We start from the raw sequence: 23,098 nt of genomic DNA, 5'->3' as shown, positions 1-23,098 counted from the left end.
GTAATACAAATATTCATGTTTTGCCGCATTACATTTACAACGACGCAATGGAATAAGTGCTCGATTCATTTTCATTTTACACGAGCAACACACGAAATCATAATAAATTTTAAAATTTAATATTTATATTTTAATATAATTTCTGAATCATAAACTGAGCGCATTGAATGACCATAATTTCAACTCTCTCTCGCGCCCGCATCAGCTTGGATTTGTATTATTGGCGCCTCACTAACATTTGTGCATGCACACTTTTGTACTATCTGTGGTTTAACGATATTAGATATCAGCATCAATAGATATGGGATTTGCCAACGACTATATCTCTGTGTGTTATATTCTATGCAAATTGAAACTAATCCAGTCTAACTGGCAATAGTTAGTTGCACCGCAACGAAAGTCAACTTGAGGAAATAAATGTGAAAAAAAGAAGAAAAGTTTACTCCGAGTTGTGAGCAGCAGCTGGTAAAAGCAGATTGGTTTTGTGGTTTTGGTTTTAAAACTCAATTGTACACTATGTTTCTCCGCTCGATTGGCTTCACTTTCATATTTTTCATGCGTTTTAAACATCAATGCGAAATCGGAAGAGACGAGTTCGCATGGAAGAGTGAAAAAGTAGATGAAGATGATTGCAATTTTTATGATGAAACTATTCCATGAGTTCGTGCGGTATATCGATGATATTGGTTTATTGACATAGTAGATTTGCTTTTTACATGTCAAATCAAGATATAAATTCAATTCTCTGGCGATTTTCAGTAGACAAAATACTTCTTCTCTTATAAATTTTGTTCGTCGAAATTGCGTCAATATTATGTAAATTACGTAGAGTGCAATGTTGAATTTATTATCGATGATTCGATGAATTTTAATTCGCCAAAGTTAAACGGAACCGCAAGCGATATTGAACAAAATTCCTTGGAATTTCCGAACGAAAATTCCATTTTGGCACTTAATGATAACAATAGAATTTCAGAAGGATTTTGAATTTATCGACAAAAACCGATTTTATTAAGTCGTTTGTTGATCCGATAATACCAATCAGCAATATGACGAATTCAAAGTCATTAAAAAAATGGAATGGCATAAGTTTTATTTGGTAAAATGCCATGAAATGAATGGTTTGATGTTAGTCATCGTTTTACAATGTCGTCAATTGCAACGATTTTAGAATGGGCAATAATCATTTCAAAGTTGAACGATAACACCGAACAACCATATTTTCAATTTAATGCGTTTCGATTTTTTTTCCTGCTCTGTCCCTCTTTCACTTATTTTACCGAGTCATTCAAGTCGTCGCTTTCTTTTCTCATAAATATTAAATTTTTTTATAACTTTATGCAATGATAAGAAGTATGTCACAGCAGCCGTTTGAACAAATTTTTTATCGCTTGATGACCATTAGCGCGACACTTAAGTTGGAGTAGCTGCAATTAAAAACTGTACTAAAAACTATAAAAAAACAAGCAACTGGATTGCTTGCACAGTTCAATCAAGAATGTCATTTCAGCACATCAATAATAATAGCAGTTGAATGGCATGGACACAGCCAAATGCGTTCACGCTCGTATGATTAACCGAAAAAAAAAACATATTTTCTATCTTTCTCTCGACTCTCGACCAATAACTAGTCACTATTCTTCTAACAATCCAATTTCACGTTGTGTGACTTTATAACATTGCATTTCAAAACGTTCCCATTTTAATTTCACCGATTGAACACGTAGAAATAACGTAGTGGTGTTGTTTATCATTCTCCATTTCTCTTGCTCTATCTATCTTTCTCATTCTGTTTAATGACCTGATGAAATACTATAGTTATGTACATAAACCAAAAAAACAAACGTGAAAACGAAAGGATGCAGGCCATTGGTTTCGGTAAATGTTTGCAACAGTGTAAATAGTTTCGTCATAAAAAAAGAACGGTATTGATGACACAACTGACGCATTGAACCGTACACATTTTATTATACATCGATTCGAAATGATGCGAGCGTGTGTGTGTGTGTGTGTTGAAGCGCTCAACTATAACGAAAAACTTATTTATTAAATGTCATTAAAAAACATTGACGTAATTTAGTGGAAGCCAAAACAAAGAAACCAAAAAGTGTAATAATTCTTATATACAAAATGTATATTAATGTGTTTTTAAATTTTCTTCCGATTTTTTTTTCTTCTGTTGAAACGAATGAATCAAATCTTTCAAGCAGAAAAAATCGTAAACAATGCTCTTGCGAAATGAAATGTGCTTTTTTTGCAATTTTAAAGAACATTTTTCCGGGTTTTAATAACCATTTTAAATGCATAAAAAACACCGTCCGAAATGAAAGTTTAGTGAAATGTGAGTGAGTCGATAAGAGTGCGGTAATGTTGAATTTGCTTTCGTGACGGCTATCAAAATTATGCGCGACAATTGAAAATTGAAATTTGCATCCGCTGAATATTAATAATTTCATTTTGGGCCAAATTTTTGCGGATCAGTTTTAACGAATACACGAGCGAGAAAAACGCGCCATTTTTTCCAATGCGCTCACGCCTCACATTTTAATTAGATAGATTGTAATGTTGTTGTGACAGGCTATCAAATGAAGACAGCTTGACTTTATTTGGATAATAGATACGGCAATCTTGGAATAGGATATCAAACATAAAGTTACACCGCGCACATTTCATAATTACAAATGCAAATTATATGCAAATGATATTCTTAGCTCTCACTCCCGCACACCCACACTCTCTCTATCTATCTCTCGTTCAGCGTGATGCGATAATAGATGCAGAATGGCGAGAGCATCTATCCATTTCCATTTTGGAATGAATAATAACTCCTAATCGTTATTTCACTTCATATTCAATGCATTGCAGCTGTTGGCATATATTTTCCGATGAGGTGTGGGCATTGTGATGTGAGTCACCGTTTTTGCGCTGATAATAATCAAAAACATATTTATGGGAGCCACTTAGAGGCGTCAATATGATTTACAATATAATATATTTTGAAACTCGCAGCTGAATTTGATTTGCTATCGTTTAAAATGCAAACCATTTTTTTTCGTTTGCCAAAAGTTAAGTTATCACGAAAAAAAGGCTTAGAATATGCGAACAAATGTTGTGGAACAAATTATCTCTCAATCATTTTATGGTTGGCAATATGGTATAATGAACTATCTGTCATATTTATCAGATTACATTTATATATTATTATTATTTTTTGCCATTATTTGTTGATTAAATTCGTTTGCGTATATTTTGTAAATGAAAATGTGCGTGAAATATGTTTGGAGTACTTTTTGTTCAGTTGTTGGACGTTTTCGGTTCATATGACAAATGACTTCTGATTTATCATAACAACAGGAATGTGGCCGAGCGAAAAAAAGCGTCCAACAACAATTGTGAACGATGTGAAGAAATTTTTGTTTGTCCATTGTAATGTTTTTAGTTTGTTTTTGTTGGTCGTGTTAGATGTTTATGGGTTGAAGCAAATGAATTTGATACATCCTTGTCGGATACAATATGAACGATGTAACCCACATGGACAAGGTCAAACGACATTCACGCAACGACTTAGGCAACACGAAGCGTTCGGGTTATTACGTGTGTGTCTTATACGTTGCTTTCATTCAAAAACACTCCGGATTCTTGGTGATTTTTTTTTCCATACTTCTGGTCATTATTGTTGGTTGTGGCTGTTTCAGGCATCTAATACTCTACATTATGCCATATAATAAATGGATATTTCGGATTAACAATGAACGGAGAAAAAAAGAAGCAAAATGATGAAGTAGCTGATTCGTTTTGAAAAGTGGCAACAAATGCCAGCTCAAACACAAAACACTCAACTCAACTTTTAAGAGCGAGAACCAATTCACCATACGAACAACATGCAAGAGTAGATTAACGACATACACACACACTTAACAAAAGCATCAGAGAGCGACCGTATACAGTCGAAAAAAGTGAGCCCAGGAAAAATGGTATATCTTTATAAATAAAATATGATCGACGAAACATATATTACGTCGGCGGGCTTAGTTTGTGTGCTTTTGCTTTTGCAAACTCCTCAATCAACCCAAATATACATGTGCATATATTGCAGACCGAGAGTATGCGTGGTCATTTATTCATTTAGGCCGATATATTTCATATTATGTTGTTTGCACTAAGGTTTCAATCGCCGGAATAGTGTTTTAGTGGCGCTGTTTCTAGTCAATAATTCACATATGTATTGCCACAAAAATCTTGATATTCGTTCCCGTCACTCTTTATTTGCTTCCAACGATATTCGATTTGTGGCTACAAATAAATGCGGTTACTTCTCCGAAATCAGATAAAATCAGCAGCAACAAAAACAAGCGCCAAACCATCAAATGTAATGATCTGATCCATTCAATACCGATTCATAGTTGCGGCCCAATGTCCGCACACGCTAAAATACACGCTCAAATAGAATCGATGGCATTTTAATCTGGCAATTTATTCAATTACATTTCCCTAAATCCAATATTCATTACATCTGTGTACATTTCACTATACGGTTGGGCCACAAAATCCGCACCAACATTTGTAAAACTTCCACGTTCCATTCGTAAGTGTGTGTGTGTGCGCGCGCGTTAGTGTGTATGGGTGTGCGCTTATGGGTGTATATGGGTGAGTGGGCATTGTGATAGAAGCGCAATGGTAATTTGCATTGAGTCCGAAACCATTGGCGTGAGGCTATTATCAGCGAATCTTTTTTTTTTTCATTTCGGAACCATCCGCCTTAGTGGATCGCTTTTATTGTTTTATTGCTTTGACCGGCCAAACTATTTCCAACCATGAATTTCACCCTCAAGCACTAACCACTATCGCACATATACAACATGAGAAATGAATTGCTTGTATCCTCTGGTTTGTATGTTCCCGTTATGGGATACGAATGTACGCGAAGCATTTGTGGTGTGTAATTACCATCCTTTGATATTAAGTTGAGCTATTACAGTCAGCAAACCAAAGCTGAAAAATAAAGAGAGCGTCAGTGCTCGATAAGCGTTTGCCTTTTGATAATTTAATCTAGTCACGAATCATGTTGATCTCAGTATGGCCGGAGAAAAAGAAAGCATTCGATTTACTTACACAATTTAATCTTGCAGTGCAACAGAGCAGTGAAAAAGAAAAAAAAAACAATCGACAAAAACTGCTTCGAAATATCGTAAAATTGCTGTTAATTGTGTTTGATTGCATGGCTGCAATTGAAATACGACAAAAAGTCCAATTGAATAGGAAAGGCGAAAACCACACGAATAGTAATTTCGGATAAAATTAGAGCATTAAATATAGCTCACAGACTGTGAGTAATAATAGAAGTCGAAATGCAACACGTTCTTTGCAAATGGCAGTAGAACATGATCGATTGAAATACAATGTGTTTAAATTAACAACAAAATCCAGATAAATTTTTAAAATGATTTAACCCACACCATGGTTTTGTATGTGATTTAATAACAAATGTCACCGAAAAAGGGGGAAGAGGCGCGAGAGAGTTGATGTTTTGACAATATTAATTAGTCAAATGTAAATAAATCATTATCCAAACTGGGTACCGTTTTTCCCATATAAATTATGCATACAAGTGTATATCACGAACGAACATTGAACATGTAACTGTTTTGCGAAATTCACTGCTTTCGATTTACAGGATATGCGGGATTCCGTAAATTAGACAAACACACGCTACACCAAGCGTCTGAAATGCGATTACATGAAACACTCAACGAAACGTTGAACATTCGAAGAATCGTTGCAAAGTCATTCGCTCGTTTATTAAATAAACGAAAACTCTTGCATGAATCTTTAATATTTGACATATATAAAATGCTTTCAACACATGTAAGAAACAAACGTCAATTAAGTTGTGCAAATTTAGCCCATTTACAATATTTGAAATTCGACTGAATTCGATCCAATTAGTTTAGTTTCCATTTGGGTCGATTCATAGTATGCATTCAACCACCAAACAGCCGCACACAATTTATGTGAATCAAATTCGTCATCACATATTCGACAGTGTATGTCCTTTTCCTATATAACCACGTGGTGTAATGTGAAATATCATAAAATCGTACCGAAAAAAGCGCCTACAATAAAACCAAAAATGAAATGAATTTGGAATTGCCGGATAAAATGTGTACGCTTCGATGAATGTAATGTGTGTGTATATGTGCGCGCTGACGCGTTTTTATGAATATTGCCTCATTACATGATGAATTTTTCCATTTGGCCCTTACAACAAAATGCCACGCACATATAAAAAATCATAAAAATAAAAGAAAATTAACGAACTAAACATACATACAAATGTGTATGGACACACGTATAGCGCCTAAAAAAAAAGAAATACGATATACATTTTTTTTTTCTATGTCTTATTGGAATCGACGAGCGAATATATTCGGATGAAAAGTGTCCCAGTTCACATCATCATTCGGAAATTTACGTTCGAAGAGAAAAGGAACAATCAAATTATGTGCAATTGCGACATATAAAAAAATACGCTCTTTACGCTCCATTTTCAACGGGTGCTTGGCCAGAGCATTCAGATATTCATATATGAGTGTATAATAACACATGTTTTACATAAAATCATACATGTTCTGTGATTAAAATTCTTGTTAAGCGTGTAATGACATCGTATGACTTTTAACGATTGACTTTGATTTTATTGCAATGCATATAATCCGTTGGTAAACGATTTCTAGGAAAATGACCGAGACACGGAAATAATGTCGATGACTTTGATGCTCGCATTCGTCATATTTACATGAATATTTATCGAAATGCATTTCCTTTCCGAACCCATTTCAATGTACGTTCATTTCACTTCAAGTTTATTTTATGGCGAAGATCAAATTTTCTTTGAATACATTCGCTTAGTCGTAAGCTGAGTCAACAGACATAAATGACTTATAATTCTTTTCACTCGAGTTGATTAAATTCACAGATAACAAATAAATTCAATTTCTTTCCAGAACTCTCTTATCTCACTTTTTATTTACCAATAATTTTCCTTTTTAATACAAAAATCAATAGTAAACAACTGAACAAACAGAAAATCACTGATTAAAATTATTCGTTTCTGACTTCATGAAGATGAACACTTGATAAATAATTGTTTATTTTTTGATAAGACACAACTGCACTACTCAAAAATAACTGATCTAATCCAAGGTAGTAATGTTCGTATTTTGACATAAACATTCGGATGTTCACCATTTCGCCATGCTGCAATGCCAATCAATTCATCTTTATCGCTCGAAATCAATGCGCTGCCATTATCCAATTCTGGAAATGTATCATCAGTCGTTGCACATGTGCAAAGGATTTGATCTTTCGCTTCGAAATTGTCGAGATGTGGCAAATATCTCCCACATGATTCAAACTCACTCACATTTGTTTGATGATATTTTAAAATTTCGGGCGTGTCCGATTGATTCTTCAAAACAAAACGAAAACCAAATATAGAGAATGTAAAATGAAAAAAAGAAAATAGCGATTCAACAAACCGATTCATCGATTTTTTCCCATCCAACGGCGTGCACCATATCACCGTCAGCGATTTCTTTCATTGGTAAAATTGCTGCTTGAACAACGGTCGGAATGAATTCAATATCACTGTTGACTTTTATCAACGCAATATTATTTAATTGACTTTTTTTCCATTCGAAACGAGGATGAACAATGACTTTTTCGATGTCATCGTTCATTATTTCACTACAACTACGATTATGTGATCCATAGCGCACTTGAAGTATTTTGCTACACACAACGCAGAACTTACAATCCATCGTTTGTTCAAGATAACACCGCTACAAATATGCTCCGATTGAAATGATATTGATGCTGTGAATAAAAATTTATTCGATGGAACGGGAACATTCGATTTTATTGTAATTAAATGACCCATTGAACTGGCACAAATTAGAAGAATAATTAATTTTAACAACATCATTGTAGGTTTGAAGCAAACTTTGAACGAATAATATTGATTCTACTAAACACACCGAATAAACAATCATGGATCAAAATAACGTGCGAAAATTTGTGCGTAATGATTGGAAATGGTACGATTTACAACGTGCTACAAATTAGATAACAGAGAATGAAAGATAAGATATTGATTATTTCAATTTAAGGCATAAACATTTGGTGAAACCAAATCAAATGTTGATGTAACGATTATAAACTAGTGGGGATCTATTGATTACATGCATACACGACCGGTTTTTTTTTTTAAACTTTAGAAAAATGTTTGAAAGGAAAAAATCTCGGAATTTTTTTTTCATCAGAATTGTTTTTTTGAAAATAGGGTTAGTTAAACATTAAGATCATTAAGTTAAACATTTTAAGATCAAAATACTCTAAATGAATAGTATTACTAAAAATACACATTGTATTTACCTACACGTAATACGAATGAGTCATACGGTATGACATATGGTGAACTAACGCATATGTAGTTCCTGAACTAAGTATAATTGTGTTTTATGATGAACCATGAATAATAGAAAACAAGAGGAAGTAAGAAAATTGATTTCTAATTACAATCGCCCCACCAAAGCACTCACTGTATACCTCTCAAAACATTTAATTGATAACATTTCAAGAAAATAAATCATTTTTTCAACAACTGTATTATTTTACACAGAAGCGCTATAAAAAGTAACGAAAATACTATAAAATAGTCGTTAATGTTCAAAATGTATAGCAATATAGTGCGATGAATAAAATTGCTTTGTGTTGACATTGACATTTAGCTCCCATACTATTTCGATATTTTTTTATAAATGTCCCACACCCACCCCAATATGGTTATTCTTTGTTGATGTAAATCGTTTAAAACGAAATAGAATTGACTACTGGCATTATATCTATATGTCGATTATCCAAATGAAATAATCGTCAAACTTTCAAAACGTCATCGCAACCATAATCTCAAGTTCTCTGCTGAGAATGAGACGGTTTTTCTGATTACTGCCAAAAGCGAATACCATAAATCTTGAAAGCATATTTCATTGATCGTTACATTGTATCGTATACTTTTTTTATATTTATTCCAGAGACGAAAAATGAAAAACTAAACGACTTGCATATATGAACATAACATCTAAATGTGTTTGTGTGTCATTCTAAATTGTTAAGTAATGGAGCGGTAGAGAGTGAGAGAGGGAGAGAAGCGAATAAAATGAAATAAACATCGTAAATGTATCAATTGAATGTGGTTGAAATGGGATTGAATTTTTTATATGAGCATGAAATTTCTTTCTTCATATTTTTTTTCGATTTGTTTAAAAGTTTTGATGAAAAAACGGAAACGAGCAAGAAAATGAAGAAGAAAAAATAAAAATAAAATATTGATATGAAACTGAGCAAATCCATTTTTCATGTGGCTAGTATAGCATCGAATGGAGAATTCAATTGCCCATAATCGATTTAAAGTGTTCATTTAATGGTTATAGTATGAGTATTTGAAACATCGAACTGCTTAGTGTACTCTCTTTCTTTCTCGCTTGAATTTATTTCAATTGATTGTACCAATAATAAGAAAACCTCACTCACACTTGAACGAATTTTATTATTGCTCTGTTTTATTTCAAAAGTTATACTTAAATGGTGGAATACAATTTAATGATGAAACCGAGAATGAGGAAGAAAGAGAGAGCGATTAAAGCAACAAGAAACGCTGACCGGTGTCGGTATCGAAAAAAGAAGAAAATAAAATGGGCGCGTGTAGTGAATTTTTATCGTAAGTTTGATGAGCGAAGAAAAAAACCCAAATAAATCATAAATTACGTGTGAACTTGTATCAAATCATTTGATGATGCCAATGTATTCCATTGAACAGTGAAGAACAAAAAATGGATGTTGGTTTGCTAAAAGAGCACGAAACATATAAATTTATTGCCAAAAATAGACGCTTCCAAAAACCGGTCTGAATATAAACAATGGGTCAAATGCCCATGCCGGAGCCAATAAATAATATGAAGAGGCTAAAATTGAATGTTACAGATGATGCACGTTTGCCAACCGAATCATTCGATCAAATCAATGTGGCCGAAATTATCTTTGCACACGACTTCCATTCACTGCTGTTCAATTTCGCTGTAGGTGTAAATCAAAACGGCGGTAGTAAAACTACGCATCAGTTTTTTATTGTTGATTCAGCTATCCTGAATCGAAAAATCGATCATCTGATGAAACAATGGTCATTTCGTTGTTATGAATTCAAACGAAATGGCTAAATTGACGATTTTTCTGTAAACGAGAATTGTATACGTAAACAATGGCCGAGAGGACAGCATTGCCACAACGATTTATTCATTCGGGCATATCGATCCAAAGGTATGCTTAGAACTTATTACCTACTTCACATGCCAAAGTGCTTCATCAAAATACAATTTCATTGAACAAACTAGAAAAGTTATCGAATCAACATTATAATGCTCATAAAAAAGCGAATACAAGTAAATAACATGTTGATAACATTTTACTAGTTAAAGTAAAAATTCGATTCCGTTGAGCAATTCATTTCTTCGCTTCATATATTGGATTGAGTTTCGATCTGTTCGAGATGAGCTTAGCGAAGCTTAAAGTGAACAACACACACACACATTATCAACGCCCGTTTCAGATGATTCGTAAAAGGAAATGTTTGTGATTCACTCGAGGCAAACACGGTTAATGGCATCACATGCAACTGAATGTTCGTTCTCTCGATTCTTTCTTCCCCTTTTTTCCATTCAAACCTTGAAATACTTTTTTTTATCAAAAGAATACATACCGTCATATTCAAATCAGAAATTCTGAAGACTGCTCGAGGAATTTCTTTTATTGGTTTATATATAGACAGTAATGTGCGAAGGGGAGGGGGAGAGGGGGGATTTACCTTCCCTCTCACTTCAAAATTCTTCCGATTTGCTAGGAATTTTCGTCCAAAACGAAATTCTTCCCGATTTCCTAGGGTTTTTTGAAGAAAATTTTAAAAACAGCCCCCTCCCCTGGAAAATTTTGCTCGCACATTACCGATATAGAACATGTTCATACATTACGATGATCTTTTACCAAACAATTCTCATTCTTTTTAAATAATTTATCCAAATCAATAACATTTTTGAACTGAACAATAATATAGAAAAAAAAAGAGTTTTCAATGTCCCGATAGGTGTACAAAAAAGAAAATTTAAAAGATAAACGAAACAAGCACCAGTTTCCGGTTGACTGACCGATCAAATTTGAATGTTCATGTCTATTCAATTTTTCATCCGTTTGTTTGCACATTTCGATAAATAGTTTTTCGATTGTTTACTTTAATTTCAGATTTCGAACTGCCGGTTTGCTACCCTTTGGTGAAATGGTCAGCATACAAACGATTCGTATACTCTAGTTAATCGACACGAAAAAGAAAACAAAAAAATATCACCGACACTCTTACCTGAATACCGAATATTGACGTCAGAGCCTAAACCCGTTCCGAAGGTAAGTTGCATAAAGATTATTGAAGATTCGTATTCAATAGAGAAATTCTGTGAATTAAGGAGAATTGTATTCAATTTGCTGTTTATCGTTTGCAAGAGCAAAAAATCTCATTGTCGACTCAAATCGACGTCAGCATCATTTGTACCGAACCGAACCATATCATTTGCTTATATCTCATCTAAAGCAGAAGGGTGAAAAATAATAATTTAGCTTTGGATACTTTAAGGAGCCCTATGAATAGAAATGTAATATTTCGTCGATGAAAACAACACCAGGCTCTAGATATCTGTGTTTGATGATGCACAATTTTTCTATAATATCTTAGCGGGAAGTGCTTTCGGTTGATGGTGTGATAAAAGATTGGAAATGAGGCAAAAATAAAATGGCAAAGAATCTATTCAACATAATTCGAAAATCCCAATATGAAACGTGAAAAATTGTTGGCCAAATTTAAGTGGATGAATTCAACAGCGTCTCTTTTATGCTACTTAGTCAACATGGTTGAGCGTTTCAATCTCGCTTTTTTTTGTTCCTTTATTAGAATAGCAATCGAGTGAAGAAGAAAAAAAGCACGAAAATTGAGCAGTCCGGACACGCGTTTTCGGACAATGAATAGACTACGGAAATTGTTGGGTCGACGAAATACTAAATAGAAATTCAATTTCCTCCTACAATGAATTCTTCACTTTTTTTGTGTTCGTGTTTGTTATTCAAGAGCACACCAACTGTGAATGCTTGAATATACTTTGGGCGCACTCGAACGATTTGACAATTAAGTGACTCCTGCGGATAAATTGTATCTCCATATAAAAGACCAAAGATTCGGTATTCAGTTTTTTAATAACATTCCGCAAAACTGAACATGTTTAAGAATTTCTCGTGGGCGTTTGAGCACATACAGTTTTCTTCCTGTTTTTGCATTTTGATGATTGGCCCATGTTTCGTTCAAATATTTCATATATTGAAAACCAATATTTTTCCCAAAACACAAACCATTTCTGAAGTTTTCACATTCAAATTTGACAACAACAATCATGAGGGGATTCGTTGAATCAGCAGTATGTCAAGACATTTTTTTCTTAATCACAAAATCAGCATCATGCTAGACACTCTGCCATACATGCTTATCGGAATCAAAGCATTCGATTGAATGGAATGCTCATCGTTATTGGCCCCATATTGGCATTATATATTGGTTTGCTGAACGAAAGCTTTGCACCCGATTAAATGGGAATGTCCATTTGCAAATTGATATATCGATATAAACATCACTAATTGAAACATTGATTCGAGATATCTGTATGCTCGATAAACACTTTTTTGCTGCTCTCGGCTTTCCAAATCGGGTGATATGTGTGTGTGTGATTTTATTTATTGACATTTTTTCCATATACATTCAAGCAATTCGACTTCGTGTTCGATGATGTCAGCTGCATGAGTCTCGATTGTAGTGTAATCGTTTTTATCGATATATCATAATCAGAGCAGACTCGAATACAGAATAGTTGAACGATGAACATTTATGCGAATGGCTTTTGACAATTTGCCAAACATCTGAAACACTGTTACTAACCCAACGAAGTCAAAATATTGAAAAGCAATTTAATGCGGGGAGGGAGAAACCATTGATGCTGTAATGAGAAATCGATGTCATTACAATATTGTCATGCGAAAGCAAATTGGATGCTCTTTTGATTTGCAAGCCACATAGCAACTCAATTTCATGTTGTCTGAGGACCAGGAAAAAGGAAAAAAAAATGTATTCGAATTTCCTGACTCTGAATAATTCATTTTGAAGGCGAAAAACCGCACATCGAATATGCTGTTTGTGTTGCACGAATCTCAAGGCATTAACATCAAAGACAAATGATAGCACCCAATCATCAAAGACAAGTGAAAATCGGAGAATAACATGAGAAAATCTGTGCATTCAGATTTAAAAACAGCACAACAACCGGAGACAAAATGAATGTTCACGTGTTTTTCGAATGTTCGACGTATACAATGTAATAATGACATTAACCTGATTTTGGTTCTTATGAAAATCAAATTATATTCTCGTTTCAATTTCGAATTGTAATACATCTTTGGTGCCATTCAGCAGCAAAATAACATAGACTCTATATGCGAAATGATGAAAAAGGAGAACAGACATCAAGATGGTGGAAAACCTATCAATTTACTTCTAAATGACTTTAAGCCAAACAAAACTGCAAACTGACAACATCGATTCCAATTCATGTGCCAGATTACCCGTTCGAGTATCGAACTAAATAGCTTAAACTAACGATCCGCTCGATTCAAAAATCGAAATCAAATCCATTCGCATGCAGATGTAAATACCAATCCGAAAAAAAAACGAAGTAAAAACAAAAGACGGGACTTTGTCATCGTAATGTCATGCAAAAATGTTAAAAAAAGCGAAAGAGGAGTGGCAAATTCAAGCGCAGTGAGGTAAAAAAGGGAATTTGAAACTTATACATTGACAAAAGAATAGGTGTCCTATTCACAACTAAACCTGAACTTACTCAATCTTTGCAAATGCTACTTCATTCAAAGCACCAACAACATCTACCAAAATATACATAAGAAAATAACATTCATTCTTATCGTATGTCGTTTTCTAGTTCATCTCCATCAGCTGTCGGCTTTGTTGAGATTTCTTCGTTTACTTTTTTTTCGCTTCGTTCGCTTTATGTGCATATGTGTGTTTGCTTGTGTCTCTTTTCACTTACGACTCAAGCTATTTCAATTCGCTTGAAGAGAAAAAAAAGTTTCAATGTTTCAGTGGCTTTACTCAACGCCGGAGAAAACTTTATTTTCCCATCATTTCATTCTTTATTTGATGACGGTGTCAGCAGTGTGCGCGTTCAAGAAAAACGAACGAGACAGCAAGTTACTCAATGATAGAAGAAGTAAGTATATGATGGAAATTGGATGGAGGTTGCCATTTTTCTTTTGAAACATCATCCAATGTTGATGTGTTGTTCTTCAACTGTCTACGGAATGAATGAACAGCACACAAAGTACGAAGACAAATCTAGAGAAAGGAGGAAAAAGACAAGCAGATCAGCAAAAATAGTTTTGTATGCACGTTGAATGTAAATGACATGAAATTCAATTCTTTTTGCTTATTTCACCGAAAAAAAAAACAACATATTTTACTTTTCTCTTCTCTTTTTCCGTTTTCTTTAGTTGTGTGTGTGTTTATTCACAGGAAGTGTATTTGCTTGAGAATGGAAATAGATTGGTGTTGAAAGAATGGCGGCAAAAAAATGGGTCGTTCTGTGAGAATATCATGAAATGGAATTGTACTAGTGACATGTCATATTTGGCAAACAATGTCTTCTTTCTTTCGTGTAAATCGCCGAGCAATGGATTCATGTCACAATCCATGGGATAAACTGGAACATATTTATTCCTAAATAAACACAATTCAAACCGCAACACACTCCGGCTTATGTCGCACATTACTTACATAATAACTCAACGAGACACGCACCACTCTCGCTCTCTCTTCAAGTGCAAAGACGTAAAAAAGCTGTTGCCGAGTGAGGAAGGAAAAAAAAATGTAATTTCACGTAATTCTTCATGTTTCGTTGGTTCAATCTTCAAAATGTCCTAATTGAATTATGGCGGCTATAGGCGACTTTGGTGATGTTCGTTCGCACTTGTTTGCCGGTGTTGTTGCATACACACATCGCCGGAAATTTATTCATTTAATCAAAGCATGATGAAAATTGTGCGAATGTTGTGTTAGCCTAATGCGGTTACCACCAAAGTCAATATTTGAACTGTGCTCTCATTGGAAAGCATAAAATTCCATTTGGATGTAGCATTTTACCTATCTAAAATTGAATATCTCATGAGAAACTCGCAATTTTGCTATCAACGTTCGCATAAATCTATATGATTACGCAGTGAACACATATCAAACAAACGCATCGCCAATAAAATAAGTAATTGAAGCAAAGCGAAAATATGAAAACATTCATAAGCCGATCGACACACGCTCGTACGTGAATTGATAAACAAAAACCGACAAAAAGCATATATTCCTCTCTTATAAAAATAATATACATAATTCGTGTGAAAAAATTTCCCCGATTTAAACTTTGAAATGTACAATTTCACGTTTGGCATGTGATGAAATGAAAATTGCAAAATGGGATTTTGCGTACGTGTTGATTAGTATGCAGATTTCTTTTTTCAATTTTCTTCCCTTTTTCGTCCCGTTTTAAAACGAGTAAAAGAGAACAAAAAGAACGTATGCATACATACAGCCACACACCGCACACCACACACCGTCGCCAGATCTTTTACACAGCAATGAACACGAACGTGTGCAAATTCCATAAAGACGCATTAGAGCTTATGAAAAGGCTTTGAAAATAAATCGAACGCATAGCGACCGTTGAACACTTTTATACTGGTATCAAATTTACGTGAAAATATATTCATTACGACACCTTTGTCAAATGCAGACCATTAACGGTGGCGAATGATGCTGATGTAATCTCTAGACGACATTCAAGTTCGACCAGTATGGCCGCTTACTGTGTGAGACACTGAGTACGAACAATCACACCAAATAACTCCCACCAAATTGATGTGCACCACCAAAAAAATCTATTGACAGAAAGTGATACATAAAAATAAAGCCCAAATTGCGTCTATATCGGAATTATAGACTCATGCATGTCGATGTCCTGAAGATTAAATCTGAAGCTTGTTTGTTTATGGAGACGTCTCGCCGTTCATTCATGTCACACAATTTGTAAGTATGCGTGTGATGTGTGATTTATGCCAAATACAAATCAAAAGTTCTTGCTCTATCTATATAAAGTTCTCTCACACTTGATGTTTTATTTTATTTGTTGTCAATGGGGTTTCGGGGTGTGGATTTGGCCACCTACATGCATGTATTGATTATATACCGTGTATTTTCAATTTTTTTTTCTCTCGATAATTCGGAAAAAGTACGATAAAAAAGCCTTTGTCGCATTTATTCAGAAAAAAAATCTCTGCGACGTTGTCTGGATTGGTAACATGATTATAAAACCATGTTCACTTGCCACGGTAAGATTTCCAGGGAAAAAGTCGATTTATTTTACGCCAAAAAATTAGCCACAATATCACCACCATTGCTTGCGATTCGTTCTATGCACTTTTTTCACTCCGGAATCAATGGGGATGATCTGCTATTTAAAAATAAAGTTTTTGATGATATTTTTTCCTCTATTTCTTTGGGTTTCAAAGTGTTCATCGCAGAACGACATCGTTTGATTGAAACAAATAGGTTTTTTTTTATTCTGTATTCATCACCGCTTGCTTAATCCTATGGTTGATTTCATTCTCGCCGCAATACCACTATGCGAATGTGTTTTTTACGATGTTCGAATCCATTGCTGTAATTCCTGTCCAATTGGAATTCAGCGTCAGTAAAATATCAGATTTACTTTTTTTTCACTATTGGATTATGCTTCATCCATTTTTGCAACCAATGCAAATGCAGTGCACATTTCCATGTGATTATTTGATATACCTGTCATTTTGATGTAATTGGAATTATACGTTTTTTATACTCTTGGGCCAAAAGCGGTATATATGCTACAGTCAGATGAACTATCCTGTATCTGTCTTTCAACACCATTTTACACTTCCAATTGCTTCGCACGGTTCACCTGACGGAGCAAATAAATATACACACACACATTTGCCCGTGGCATGGAAATATCAACGATGCAAATAAAACCCCATAAAATGCAAGTCGCGCAAGATGAATGGATTGCCTTCCACTTTCCAAGTTGTGTTGCATCACATAAATTCAATTGAGAATAGTATGGAGATGCCATATAGTGTTGGAACGAAAGGTGAAACATTCAATTCAGAAAATAGGGAGAAAATCTTGCAAAAAAATGCAACGATGACGTCGAATGATGAAATCTGACCTGATTCTGGGTTTAAAGAGAAAAAAATGTGAAAAATCTAAATGGAAAATGGTCTCTAAACAAAAATGCACGCATGCCATGGAAAATATGTCTCCATTTTTGTTGACTCTAAACAACGGAAGTGATATATACAAGAGTTACACGTAAACGCGTGAAAAAATAAATGATTACGACAAACATAAACTGCACCACATTTTTCTACTTACGTTCACTAGACACATAGAGACGCTCACACACCGTCAATATAATCCAGCCAGCGTGATGTCCTGGCAACAAAGCGATGCAAAGCAAAACAACACACACACATATGATTATAAAATTGCCATGGCTTTTATTACATTGACACTGGGCGAACGAATGTGAGCGAAATTGAGCTAGCGCATCTGCCCGCCACGAGGTTAACAAAAATGCTATTTAATGTTGTTGCTGTACTGCCTTTATCCACACATATAGTTTTACCTTTTTTTCATCACAATTTCTTCTAGTTCCTGAGTTTTTAATGGATTTCAGTGTGCGCACATTCATTTTTAATGGCTTATGTTTTGTCGTGGTACAGGTATTGGTGCCGCTGTTCACGCAGTGCACAAATCATTGATACAAGTTATGAACATGAAGGCAAAAGAACAGTTGCAAATCCGGCCAACAGCAACACAAACAACATCACCAGCGAAACCATTTATTAGTGTTTGCATCTCAAAGTGGGAGAGAGAGAGAGAGAGAGAGAGAGAAAGTGTGGAGCAAACGAGAGTAATGCAAGTTTGATGCAATGATGCAAATGTCATTACGTTATGTCTGCCATTAAATATAATGAAAAATGGAAATATGATGTTGTTGTTGTTGTTTTGTTCTCTTTCATCTGCGTTCAGATACTTTTGTGGATGCCAGCATAGATGTCGACGTTTGCGTGCTAAACACACAACACCAACAATGATCTAGGTATGACAGCGCTCTATTTATTTGTGTACACTGACTGAGTTTGAAAACGAAAGAAAGAATGAGCATAAAGAGTGAAAATGTATAAAAATGACGACAAAATTGCAAAACATTAAAAATTCGTTGACTTTTACCGAAATCAAAACATGTTCATAAATACGATCAACGCGCTTGGCTGATTGCCATTGAACAGCATGAAATGTGAATTTCTTTTTGTTCGCACTGACATTTCTCCGTTCACTTGCTGAGGTAATAAATGTGTGATGTCAACTGTGATAATGATAATAGATTATTTTATTTTTGCTCTTTATCTATTGTGGTATATTTTGGTATGCGGCGAATACAGTGCCGAACAATGGCACGGCCGTAATTGTTTACCGTTTGTTTTTCGCTTGAATGTTGCCCCATAAAATTGAAAGGTAACGAACTATTAGCTCTCACATGATGTATGGATGAAGTAAATATTGTACATTTTTGTGGTTTGTACCCTGTGATTCGCCTCGTCTTTCACATCAAAATGGCACCATAAACTGGTTAATCGAAAAAAATGATGCATTTTACGATGCATGCTTAGCTTTAAAAATGAATTTATTGCAATTTTTTATCTGTTTCATTTGCTCTCACTGTGGCACTTATTGTCGTTCTCACGTGTGCGCTTTCACTCCCTCTCTCGCTCTTCTTTACCAAACGGCAAATTGACGATTTTCGTCTTTTCATGTACATGCTCGTGTTGTGTCCTAAATAGAATGTACCAAAATGTCAACAGAACAAGAAGAACACGAACCAAGAAACTACACATCAATTTATTATACAAAGTTGTAACATGCTGTGTGTTGTCCGTGTCGCATGCACTATATCATTGAGCCGATTCTATTTCTCACCACACAGTCTTAATAGATATTCGAACGAACCATTTTTCAAATGTCGTCATTCGTTTTACTCTCTCTATATCTCTTTTTTTTTGTTGCTCCAATGTCTACATGCAACATAAAGCATTCATCGTTGATGAACAAACTGAGTGAGCAAAAAATCGATGCGACATGATTTCTGAAGCATGCTTTTCATTTGAAGATCGTGTATGTTTTTCCTGCAAACATTGTCTTTACTTGTAAAACAGTAGTAAGCGAGTCACACGGGAAAAACGAAGCGCTTGAGAAAGAGAGAGAGAGAGAAAAAATATATGCTGCAATAGACATCGGAAATGGGAAAAAATATATACAAGAAATAAATTTTCTTTTATGCACGGGCACAACAGCAACAATACCTTAAACTGGCGACAACGATGACGATAGAGCAATAATTTTGTTTGTACAGAAAATTGTATTGTGTAAGGCCAAAGATGGATCCTCTTGACCTGGGCTAACATTTCGAAACACCATTAGTCTCGGTGCATACAATTCGAATAAAACGAAAATCAAAATGTATATGAACACAGCGAGAATCCACTGAACTGCCTAGGTATCGAGTTAAAGTTTTTTTTTAATTTTTTTGTTAGTTTGTTGTTGAACGCACCCAAGTTACAAATGCAATTGCAATCAGAAAATAAGCGCCTTTCGACTTTTACTTCTCGGAAACCTCGTAACGAATAAAAGCTCAAACTAGTCAAATACACACAATAAAAATCTCTGTTTTTTTACTATCTAAAATCACAACTGCAGTGAATCCAAACATTTGCCAAAGTAAAGTGAAGAGTTTCAAAAAATATATAAAAAAATACGAGCGAAGAAGAAGGAAAAAAAATTATATAGAGAAAACAGAACTGCAAACAAGTGAACACAAAAGATAGTAAAGAAGCACAGATAATACATCAACAAGAGATAACCACAAAACAAGACCGAACCAAACCGAATTAAACCCGATTCAAGCGAACTGTACAATGTTTGCTGCACAAACTCTCGAACTCTATCTTTTGGTCTCTTCCTTCTTTGAAAATGCGAGAAGAGAAAATCTAGAAAAATTGTCACAATCAAAAAATGTCTGTTCGTGCTTTGAATAAATTACGAAGTGTAACCGAAAAACGAGACGAAAGCGAAAGAGAGACAATGATAAAATACGAAGAAACGGATGGAAAATAAAATACGTAAAATGTATGCTTTTTGCAAAACCCATTCATAATCAAGTGCTGGTGCAGCATAACACACACAAACACACACAAGTCCATTGAATATGCTATCATGCTTGTTCCGATGTACACTAAAGATCTAATGGAATTTTCGTATAGCTTTCACATCACAAACAACAGCAACCCAAGTATGCTCAGTACAAACATACAGCTTTGGAGCTGGCAAAAAAAGCATGCACGAGATGAGGGTAGAAAGAAAACCCATCTGAACCGAACAGGAAAATACATCAAAAAAACATCAGACAACAAAAACCGCATTCACAATGACCAAGAAGCGTTTTTTTACCCAAAATATTATACAAAGCCGAGAAAAATTTGTAACAGGCTTCAAAAAATACCACCACGAAATATAAAAAAAAAACTTTTTTTTCGCCACAAATCTAATGTAACATAATAACAATGAAATAACATTTATCTTTCGTCCGTTTGGCCGTTGGTTTGGCATGCCAGCAACTATCGATATATTGCGAGATGCATACGTAAACACTGACCACACGATCACAACGAATGAAATGTTCATCATGTTTACCCTCTGCCCCATCCGCTTTTGTGTTTTTTATTTGTTAGAGCAATTCGAAATTCTATTGGAAATTATGCAATGTTCGTTCCAGCCATAAATATTTCGGCAGTCGAAACATTATAAAAACAGTTTTATTTTTAAATTACTCAATTTCGGACTGACGTTTCTTTTCACCTCATCGACCAAATAAAAGTGGCTGTTTTAATTTTGTTATTCAACCAGTGAACGATGTTCACATGCAACTGACAGATTATACCTGTGTACAATGTTATTTTTTGTGTCGTTTTGACCGTTTGCATAATTTGAGTGGCGATGTAAAAAATGCCTGCAGGTCCTAGTTTGCATTTGATCTCGTAAAATGTTCGCATCGAACGCGGCAAAAAAGAGGTGCTGTTCATTTTTTTTCACAATTTTTTGCATTCTTTTATTTCAGTTCCGGTTAAAAACACTCCAAATTTAAATACTTCAATTGAGTTATCGTTGTTATCGTGGTTATGTTCAATGTTGATGACCCCTTCCAAAAAAACTTCAATCCGTGATGGGGTTAATGAAGTTAATTTTCCATTTCTTCGAAAAATGTTATGATTGACCGTTTTCATGTGAAATTCAGTAATATCTCGTGAAAAATTCATTTCGGTATTTAAATTATTCATTTTGATTAACACGGTTGTTATGGAATGGACTAAATGCTCTACATTTTCTAATTAAATGACTTTTCATTAGTGAACAAGACACACGCCGAAGAAGAAATAAGATCAAAAGTTAAGCCAAAAATCAAATTTCTCATTTACATAGCGTATGCAAATTCCAAGTTTTCACGCTGATACGATCAAAAGATTCCAATGTAAAGTAGCAACCACAAACACATATTTAATTTGTCACAGCCGAGAACCGAAAGATGTTGTCGCTAAACCGATGCTCATATATTAAAATTGTGTAAGTGCACAAGTAATTCTCGTTCGAAATGCCAATAAATTATTAACCACAGATGCACGTGGCTTGTGAACGTGGAATGACTTTGACTTCGAAAAAAAAAAACAAAGATCTGTGGCACTTCTTGCCATTTGCTGGCATTTACAGTGTGGATGTAGCGAAAGAAATCACCAGAATTAATTTCGGGACAGTAAAACAGTGAAGATTGAACTATATGGCGAAAAAAAAATTCACTAAATTATGTATCGACAAAGTATTTCAATTGCCGCCTCCGTACACATTTTTGTTGTTTCCGTTGCAAAATAGCTGAAAATTAAAGTATTTCTTTTGCACTCTATCGCAGGCGCAAGCTCTTTTATCCATGATACAACAAAAGTGTTTTTGTACGAAAACTTCATTATGAACCTAAAACTTATGCAATTCCCACACTTTTGGAAACGAAACTTCGGCTGGGGATAAAAGTAAAAAAAAACGCTTTGTTTTGTTTTTTTTTTTTTTTGTTGTTCGTATTTTCGTGCAAATTTCATAATCGAATCCACACCGTATCCCAGCGAACTACTGAAAAGAAGAGCTACTGAAGTCCAAATAAGCGATAAGTTTTTGATCGTTGTTGCAAAACTTTTAATGGCACGAAAAATACAAACGTAAGCAATCGCCATTCGTTCTATCCATAGCATTCGAATAAAACATACGCCAGCTAATGCTTGTGCTATCGTCGAAAATTACAAAATTCCCAGAAAATAAATTATTTTTTGCTGCTACAAAAATCAAAAAACAAACAAATCTAGTATACAAATAAGAGAAGAGGGAAAAACTCTTCAATCTTCTGTCGATCTAAAAGCAAAGTAAATAATTTTCATGTTCTTTGATTAACTCATGAGCGGTGAAAAGAACAATTTAGATGTGAACTTTTGAAATTGAGCACATTGAAATAGATGGCCGGAGAGTTGAAAATGAAAAACGAAAAAAAGGTGCCATGAAATGGGGCCAACGTTATGTGATGATGTTCGCATGGTAACAAATGTAAATCACTTACGAGCGCACACTGTAATATCACTACGAAAAAGACCAAAGATCAAATGTGTAAAATGTGTTGCTTTTGAGTTTGTTGAAGTCAAAACTTTTCATTCG

The 23,098-nt window shown here is 34.6% G+C and overlaps 2 protein-coding genes across 4 annotated transcripts in view; one reads left to right on the top strand and one right to left on the bottom strand.

Moving 5' to 3' along the window:
- Positions 1-23,098, top strand: part of LOC116347548 — a 244,078-nt gene that overhangs the window by 72,690 nt on the left and 148,290 nt on the right. For all 3 annotated transcript variants that reach the window (XM_031778169.1, XM_031778170.1, XM_031778168.1), the window contains exon 2: positions 11,350-11,508. The gene's annotated coding sequence lies outside the window, so the exon portion shown is untranslated. The remainder of the gene's footprint in view (positions 1-11,349; positions 11,509-23,098) is intronic.
- On the bottom strand, positions 7,175-8,039 carry LOC116347520 (trypsin 3A1-like). The gene is made up of 2 exons (XM_031778115.1): positions 7,539-8,039; positions 7,175-7,468 (listed from the first exon to the last, which is right to left on the bottom strand). The coding sequence occupies exons 1-2, from the start codon at positions 7,818-7,820 to the stop codon at positions 7,175-7,177; spliced, it is 576 nt and encodes a 191-aa protein (XP_031633975.1). The 5' UTR covers positions 7,821-8,039.

Source organism: Contarinia nasturtii, unplaced genomic scaffold (assembly GCF_009176525.2).
Source record: "Contarinia nasturtii isolate CC-2019 unplaced genomic scaffold, AAFC_CNas_1.1 Cnas_scaffold_1964, whole genome shotgun sequence".
Classification (NCBI taxonomy): Eukaryota; Metazoa; Arthropoda; class Insecta; order Diptera; family Cecidomyiidae; genus Contarinia; species Contarinia nasturtii.
The sequence above is the reverse complement of the archived record's forward strand: the minus strand, read 5'-3'. Positions and strand labels throughout refer to the sequence as shown.

Bases quoted from the DNA above. Each gene is read 5' to 3' on its own strand.
- LOC116347520 (XM_031778115.1), bottom strand. From the start codon at position 7,820: ATGGATTGTAAGTTCTGCGTTGTGTGTAGCAAAATACTTCAAGTGCGC. The intron at 7,469-7,538 runs GTTTGTTGAATC...TTTGTTTTGAAG, and splicing joins GGGAAAAAATCGATGAATCG to AATCAATCGGACACGCCCGA.